Raw genomic sequence first — 9031 nt, forward strand, 5'->3', positions numbered from 1 at the left:
TAATCAATACGACGTGGACGGCTTCGTACTTGTCAGCCGTCGACCGCGTGACAAATTGAATCGCAAAAGTTCGAAGCGTACGCGTCGCAAAACTTGAAGCGTTCCTAAGAGATCGCGTTACAAGTAAAGCTCTAATCAGGCATGCTTGGTTGAACATGTACTGCAGCCTTCAGAATGTCTGACATTTAATATGCGGGGTAAACTGCTCACAGGTGAGTGGCTTTTTATTTGTACAATAACAATAATAACGACGCCCTTTAGCCACACAATTTAGATTGAAAACGAGTTTCTTTAGGAGACTTATTTCTTTGTATTAGTTTGTTGTCATTCCCCCGCACCTCCGATGAGCACGGCTGGACACGTACGGAGCGAAAGAAGTTCAACAGACATAGGCATATACTATATACGGAAAAGCCAAGAAAGATCGGAATGTTTTGGCCAATTTAACAAATGATTGTCTCCATAAGTTAATCATGTAAATGCCCTTCTGGTTGTATATTGCTACGTGTGTGTGTGTGTTGTTTCTGGAGATTGTCTCCAGTTCGACGGGTTCTCTGGTACACTATGCAAGCTGTGTGTGCACGCGCGCGTGTGATGGTCAAATCAAGAGATGTGCAAGCTCGTTCGCTCCTAAGCGTTCGACGGATTGCTGCATGGCAGGCCCACCATCGAAGGCGACATTCGTTAATTTATTTTTGCATTTATTTTCGCAGGAAAAAAGTCTCATCGAGTCTCAAGATTCTCCGCGGCAGGGTCCTGCCAATTGACTGATCGCCAGGTGATTTTGTCTTTTTAATCAGGTGTGTTTTTTGTATTCAGCATTGGGGGAATGCTTTGGCCGATGCCAGTTACATCGTATTTGGGTTTTTTTTTTTATTTAGCTCTCGGAGGAAACCAGAAAAAAACCCGGAGACAACTCATGCAGAACAGGAGGAGAATATGCTCCGTGGCTACTCTCGACAGCCCATGTGTGACTCTGTGACTGTGTGCGCACATAGCCTGGCACAAGCGTCGTGGTGACGTCACCGCCACTTAATGGCGAAAGGCGATTGTTGTTGTTGTGTCTATTTTAAGTGGGGAGCGGTAGCGCTACTAACCCAGTGACCCAAGTTCGATTCCCGCTCATGGCCAACACCAGTGACTTGGCCTCCCCTAGGTCTCCTTAGCCTCAAATGAGTACCTGGTGTAGTGTGTAAACATCGCCACTGGGGAGACAAAGGCGGCCGGGCGTGGTGCTGGCCACCCAGCTCCTCGTGTGCCGTGCCGGTCTACATAGGTGCTCGCTAACAACACTTGCTCCGACAGTCTGTTAAGGCATCTTTGTCTTTTAAGTGAAGCTTTACACGGTGAGGTATTTGTTAACAGCTAACCATGAGCCAAACAGATGTGTAACACGTATTTCTGTTTCACATTAATACGAAAAAAGTTGACTTCCTGACAAGTCACATCATCTTCGGGATGAGGAGTGATTGGCACCCGTGTACAATGATATTTACTGAACGTATCGTTTACAAATGACTTTGGATGCTTATTTATTTATAAAGCTGATGAAGCTGTTATTTATTTACACGTGTTATCTCAATCGCTAACGGTGCTCAATGAATAGCCGACAACCCGCCCAAGTGCAAGAACAGCAGACTGACAGCCACGTGTTCAGAACGTCTGTTGTTTTAAATCCTCTAATAATAATCAAATACATTACTTACGCCTTTAAAATCGAATCAATCATTTTTCTTTACTTTTAACAACGACAGAAAAAAACTTTTAAACCTTCCTATTTGCTTGTAAAGTTGTGCAAATCCCGGTAAATTAAAGTGAATTCTTGCCCACGACAGTGATGGCGACGTCCTGCTCTATTTAAGGCCGGAAGCAGGTGGATGACTTCACTCTTTTGGCCAATCTCCAGATGACGCTGTTTGATGTAATTACCAGCGAAGCGTCGTACTACTCAAATTGTAAATGTCGTGGATTTACTCTCCAACACACCGGTGGGCTATAGCGGTAAATAACTGGCGCGTTATATTCTTGGTCCTTTCGGTGAAGTCACGTAGAAGGGAAATAATGAAATAAAAATAAAAAATATATACATTCTTTTATTATTTCCCTTCTACGTGAATTCACCGAAAAAACAAAAGATATGAATCCCTGCAATCACGAAAGCTTTACATCGAAATTTAACTGGCGCGTTGCTTGCGTGACAAACCTCATCGGCTGCGTCGGGTGGTGGAGGGTTACGACGACACATTTATAGCTACGCGATCTAACCCAAGAAACTTTAGATTACGAACGACAGACAGCAAGATGCTCAGGAGCTGGACGCCAACGTTCGGAGAGGTCTCCTAGCCACGACGAGAGGGCTTCAGGAGAGAGAGAGTGCCGGTCTGCAGTTCCTCCTCCTCTGTTGAAGGAGCGCAGAACACAGTGGGTTTGCTCTATGGTTCCAAGTAAGTGCAGGATTAAACTAGTGCGGGGCCTGTAGCATATGTTATAAAGGGGCCCTAAATAAATACAAAAACACGTAAATATTTAAACACATTTTTTTTACTTGCACAGTAAAGTAATTGTATTTTTTAAATTGCTATACAGCCAGATAATGCGCCAAATCGCTAACCTTAAACACCCAGTCGTAAAAGTTGAAGGCAGTATAGTGCTAGAGTAATAGAGCAAGTGCAGAATCACTGAACCGGAATTGATAGCTTGAAAGTATTTGGCGCGGGGCCCTTGAAAGTGCGGGGCCCGTAGCATCTGTAGCTACTTGTGCTACTAGGATAATCCGGCACTGGTCCAAGTGCTGTTGGCGAGCACCTATGAGAGAGTGGGTGGCCAGCACCACGCCCGACCGCCTTTGTCTCCCCAATGGCGATGTTTACACGCCGCGCCAGGTAATCAATTTGAGGCTGAGGCGACCTAGGGGAGGCCCGAGACCAGTTCAGATGATCGTCACTTGGTGTTGGCCGTGAGCGGGAATCGAACTCGGGTGACCAGGTTCGTAGCGAGCTCACCGCTGCACTACCCTGTCCAGGAAATAATTGTTGTACCCAGGCACCTGTGCCACTGTTGGAGCAGGTCAAAGCTGGCCCCACTGATATCTGGGCACTGGTGGAGCCAGAGAAATCTGCCTGATCGCGTTCTGCCTCCTGCCAGAGGCTCCGGCTCAGACTCACGCGCGCCGGACTCGATCATAATTACGTCTCAAAGGCTGGCACGGCATGTTCTCAAACGTGACTCGTCTGTTCCAGACAAAGCCACGTTGTGCAACACACAGCGCGGAGTATGCAGCTCCGACTTGTGTTTTTGTGGATTGAGCACGGGGTGGAAGTTTCTATCTGGATGCGTGTGACTGTAAGTTGATTCCAGTCCCTTGGAGCGCGTCTCTGTCTGAATATTTTTCGATTTAAAGCTTTCGTGACTGCAGGGATTAATCTTCTTGGTTCTTTCGGTTCTTTCGGTAAAGTCACGTAGAAGGGAAGTAATAAAATAATAAAAATAAAACATATATTATTTTATTATATTATTTTATTATTATATTATTTTATGATTATATTATATTATTATATTATTTTATTATTATATTATTTTCTTTTATTCTGTCTGAATAGTTTGTCGCCATTTGCAGCGAGGGTTGTTCGAGGCAGCGATTTTTACTTTCCAACGATTGTTTTCGTCAATATCAGCAAGTTCTGCATTCGCGTTGCGGTTATCTTTACTTGGCGACATATCATTTGGACGACGTTGCGGCTGCTGGCATTGTCACTGGTACACAAGCACACGTAACAACAACAATAACAACAAAACGTAGTCGCCTTCAAAAAATATTTATTTACAATTACAATGGGCAACGTTCGGGATAATGGTCCTGACTCTCATCTCTGGCCCATGTGCTACGAAGAAGGGCCATTGCCTGAAACGTCGCCTGTAATGTTGTTTGACATTGTTGGTGAATGTAGCGCCTCTGGTGGCTGCATGAGGTCACGTAAACCCATCACGTGCTTGGCGTTAACAATAAACAAGGATCCTTAAAAAGAAAAGGGTTTCACCCTTTCTGGCAATATAAAACAGTTGTGTTAAGATGTTAAAACTTTTGCAAGGAATCGTGTCTGCATTAACCACATACACTTGTGGTGAACATGTAAAAAGAAAACATGCTCTGGTAGGATATGATGGCATTGCCTTTGAAACGGATTGGTCGTCCACACCAGAGACAGCTTTCTTTAGAGCTTAGTCTCAAACGGTGTTAGACCAGAGGACGCCAAAAGGCGAACAGCTCAAAGACAACGCACTATCAGGACATTGAGAGCTCGGGGTGAGCTACACTTACTACCAAAGCATGTTTGTTTGTTTGTTTCCATGTTCACCACAAGTATAAGTTGTTATTGCAGGGCACGATTCCTTGAAAAAGGTTTCCGTTTGATGTTTTGACATCTTAACACAATTGTTTTATTGCCAAATAGGGTCAAACCTATTCTTATATTTTGATACCGGCAAGAGAGGTCCCACAAGTTTCAATGCATGCATTCCGAAATCCACCATCTGTATGCCCCTGTCGCAGACACATCGCTCTTCCGTATTGCAGGTAGAGAGACAATTAGCTCATTAAGCCGATTCATTTGCAAAAAAGTTACGCTCGATCAATTGTTGTGGTCAATGACTCTGGTCCCTTTAAAAATGGCTGCTGCATCGACATGCGGGAAACCCCCCACACCCCTCGCCCCCCGGTCAGCCACACGCGTGAACGAGACCACACAACTCCCAATAACACCAATCCATTCCACTGGCTCCCGATCCATTGCCAGATCCTGTGCACCACACTTTATTTTACACCCACACGCAACATCCCCCCCCACCCTTCTCACCCCCACCCCCCCAAAGTCGACCGGTCTTCAATCAAGTTAGGCGCCACAGTGGCTGGGAGATGTTAACTACCTCGCCTAGTACACAGGAGGTCGTGGGTTCCATCCAGACCCTGACATCTGCTGTATATTTGGAGGTCGCGTGTCTCTCTCTGTATGATCATCATCATCACGGTGGCTGGGAGATGTTAACTACCTCGCCTGGTACACAGGAGGTCGTGGGTTCGATCCCGACCCTGACGCCTGCTGTATATTTGGAGTTTGCGTGTCTCTCTCTCTATCATCATCATACTCATCACGGTGGCTGGGAGATGTTAACTACCTCGCCTGGTACACAGGAGATCGTGGGTTCGATCACGACCCTGGTGCCTGCTGCTGTATATTTGGAGTTTGCGTGTCTCTCTCTGTGGTCGCATGGGGTCCCTCCGGTTTTTCCCTCCACATTTAGATTCAACATCACGCGTTTAGAGTCTTTGGCTGCTATATATTGCCACGTGATGATAAGCCACTTCATTGAGCTATCACTTGCTCAGTGGGCCTTACCTGGTGAAATAAAATGTAAAAAAAAAGTTGAAAAGTTCTGTACTACGGAGACTCTCAGTCCATAAACTTGCAGACGAACAACCACTGTCCTGGGTACGAGGTGTGGTTTTCCAAGCTGCTGCGTTTTTCTCTCTCTCTCTCCAAAAACGTTTTGCTGTTGCGCAATGCTCGTCCTATAATCTTTCCGGAGCATCTCATAATCTGGAAGAGAATAGGAGGAGGGGGGGGGTCACGCGTTTTGTGTCATCCGCACAGCGTGTAGCACCCCCCCCCCCCCACGTGTAGCAACCCCCCCCCCCCCCACGTGTAGCAACCCCCCCCCCCCACGTGTAGCAAGGCGGTGCTGAAGCCACTCCTTCTTTTAAAGGGAACGTGCACACTCCCACCACGCGACACAAGCACGCACGTGTGCGCGTGGTGTGTGTTGAACTTCTTTCGCGCCGTACGTAGCCATCCGTGCTAATCGGAGGTGCGGGGGAAGGACAACAAACTAAGCACGAAAAGCAGTTCTGAAGAAAGGAGTTTTCGATCTCGATGATTTAAAGGTGCAATCATCGCCTCCTTCTGCGAAAACGTGGCAGGAGCCTCCTGCAAATCTGCCATAAGACTCGTTGAGACTTTCCTGGGTGGACAAGCGACATCATCATAATCATAATAAATAGAATGTAAAGATATTTCCTTTCACGCTCACGCTCTAGCCCCCATGATACTATCCATGCATTCAGTATCAACTGCCTATTTAACATTTGCTTAGGATGTTTTTTGTCTGTGCCACCGTGGAAACTATAAAAAAAAGTTGCAGGCGGATATCGCGTGTGCGCTTTTGGGGGCTGCTCGTGTCAGACGCGAAGACATTTGCCGTGGCGTGGATGTGCCAAGAAGCCAACTGGTCATCATTCGGTCTGCACAAGTTTCAACTCGTACGGCGCAACACGCAACACGCATTTTAGGCAATTAATAGATGCCCGCCGGCAGTTGATGTGCTAGCCAGATTTTAATTATGTCTTTGGCTGTACTGTACTCTATGACATGTGCAATTTTAGATACTTAAACAAAACAAAACCCCCACTCAATCTGCGCATCGGCGTGCTGCACTCAGGCGGACACTGCACTGCGCGTGACGCTCACGTGTAAGATGCAGAAGCAGCAGCAGCAATAGTAATGAACGGCCCCGTTTCAATCCACTGCTGGATGAAGGTCATCCGCACGCCGTGTCGGTCATTTGGGTTTTCTCTATCCAGACGCAACCTTTTGAATGAATCCTTGAAGAGTTTGCAACAACATCTCGCGAGCGAGGGGTGTCCACGGCGTCGATGGACACGTGCGTAGCGAACACGCGTTTGCACGACCTTGCGTCACCGCGCTGATCAGTGCGGTTCCGTGAAGGGTTGGTCCGGGATCGGTTCGGTAAAATCACTCTCCTCGTCTCCTCCCGGCGATTGAATTGTCGCGAAGAAAAAAAAATAACAAAAATTATTTACAGCGGCGAATTTACCGGTCTCGAGCGGCTGCCGGGTGTCGCTGGAATCGTCCCTCGGTGTACACCACGTACGAAGTGAAACCGTCGATTGATTGCGTGGGCAAGTGGGAGAGAATCGATGTTTCCACCGTGGGTTCGAGGCATCGTTGGCGTGAACAACATCGCGCGTCGCTGATTTGACCGATGCCGCGGTGAGATCGCCGTCAGCGCAAACGCAGAGTTGCTCAACGAGTCACAGACATCTCGGCTGTGCAATGCATTCATAACCGTGCTTCTTTACAGCAACGGCGTTAAACACAACAACAACAACCGCCATTCGCCACTAAGTGGCGGTGACGACGCTTGTGCCAGGCCATGTGCACCTTGAGGCCACGTGAAGTGTCGAACGCCCGCTGGCAGGTCACGGGGCAGACCCAGGTGCCACGGGTCGACTGAGATGACCGAGATGACTGGCTGATGCACCACCTGTGCCCCCTACTGTGCCAACTTGCTGTGCTTTAGCCACCCGGCGCTCCGCTCGTTGTTGTGAGCGTCGCTCAGGGCGTTTGTGACCACCACAGCGGCTAAATGGGGGCTCTGGACGGGTGCGAGGGGCTGGTAACCCCTCCACCTTCAATACATTACCACTAACCCACGTGGAAATAAAAGGCGTTAAACAAACACACAGAAGACGGATAGATTGATTGAGAGGTGGATGGGTTGTTGTATGGAGAGATGGATGTAACAATGCGCACACTGCAGCTGTGTCTCGGGATGGACGAGATGATGTCGTGGATGACCGAGTGGATCAACAAACTGACGCGGTTTTTTGGAATGGATGAAATATGAATGGATGAAAGCGTACGACTGAATAGGTGGACGGACGGACGAATGAATGAATGCACACGCACGAGCAGAGGTACGAACGAAGAGACACGATTATGTAATGAATTGTTGCCGTCTGTAGTGCCTATGTCACAACAACGCGTGCATGTGTGCGTGCGCGCGCGCGTGTGCGTATGTGTGTTCAACGGGGCTGCTTCTGCAGCGAGGCGTCCCCAACAACTCACCGGCTGATCCTCCGGCCAGCACCTGGTGGAACGCCTCGCGCAGTCTGCCCCGCTCTTGCACCGCAATCATCTCGGGGGGATGGTGGTGGTGGTGATGTCCCTTCGTGCTCCCAACAGCCAGCCGTGCGTATCTCTCTCTATCTCTCCCCCTGCGTTACGTCTCTCCCCGTGTGTCGCTCTCTCTCTCTCGCTTGCCCCTCTCCCCGTCTCCGCTGTCGGCGTCTTCAAGGCTTCAAGGGGCCAGCGGCTTCGGCTCCTGCTGCTGCCGCCGCTTTAAGATCCGCTGGCGGTGATGACGGCGGCGACGCTCGCCTGGGGTTGGTAGCCGTCGTTTATGACGCAGCGCTGTGAGGCTGTGTAGGCGGGGCAGTTCGTACGATGATGGTTGTGGGGTGTGAGCGTGGCCCCGTGCAACGATCACGCCGCGTCGATCCCCGCCCACGCCGTCAAACTCAAACGGAAGTTTACGACTCTGACACTGTGACGTAGAAGCGCAGTAACCCCCCGCCGCCCCCCGAAGCGCGGGGCCCGGTGCGGTCGACCCGATTCGCCGTACCATAGGAACGGCTCTGACTGTGGATTTGGCGCTGGTGGTGTGATGATGATGACGTTGGCGGTGGGGTGATGTGAGCAGGCTTGGTCGCGCGGGGGCAGGGTGTGCATGCCTTTGGTCGCCTGGCCGGTTTGTGCCCCGCGGGAGGAATCGTTGACGGCACCGGACTTTGCTTGGTCTCGATGATGTATCGTTTTATCCGGATTATAAGACGCACTACCCCCCACACCCCCCACCCCCCCCCCCCCCAAACATCCCCGCGCTCATACCCCTTACTTTATTTGAAAGCATACGTTGCAGGTGCGTCTTTATAATCTATATAAACTATATATGTATATAAAACGTTGTTATTCTTTTTTTACCAGCACGGCCCATTGAGCTAGAAAGCTCTAAATCGGAAGTCTTGAGAGACGTAGGCGTCCCCATGCTTTTCCCCACCACACGTGACCTACTTTTTTTTATTAGTATTTTACCATCTAAGGCACGCTGAGCTATTTAGCTCTTTTCAGAAGCGACCTGGCTACAAATAATAGCTCAAGTGGCTTAACGTGTGGAA

The 9031-nt window shown here is 49.0% G+C and overlaps 1 protein-coding gene across 3 annotated transcripts in view; it reads right to left on the bottom strand.

The window, feature by feature from the left end:
• SLC25A21 (solute carrier family 25 member 21) overlaps nt 1-8289 on the bottom strand; it is a 133391-nt gene extending 125102 nt beyond the window's left edge. The window contains exon 1 of one of the 3 annotated variants that reach the window (XM_078596510.1): nt 7923-8289. In XM_078596510.1, coding sequence (XP_078452636.1) covers nt 7923-7992 — 70 coding nt within the window. In that variant the 5' untranslated portion in view covers nt 7993-8289. The remainder of the gene's footprint in view (nt 1-7922) is intronic. The other 2 variants (XM_078596509.1, XM_078596511.1) reach the window with 2 other exon arrangements.
• Between the last annotated feature and the right edge of the window lie 742 nt (nt 8290-9031).

The sequence above is a fragment of the Lampetra planeri genome, chromosome 7, assembly GCF_965212315.1.
Source record: "Lampetra planeri chromosome 7, kcLamPlan1.2.h2, whole genome shotgun sequence".
In the NCBI taxonomy this organism is placed as follows: Eukaryota; Metazoa; Chordata; class Hyperoartia; order Petromyzontiformes; family Petromyzontidae; genus Lampetra; species Lampetra planeri.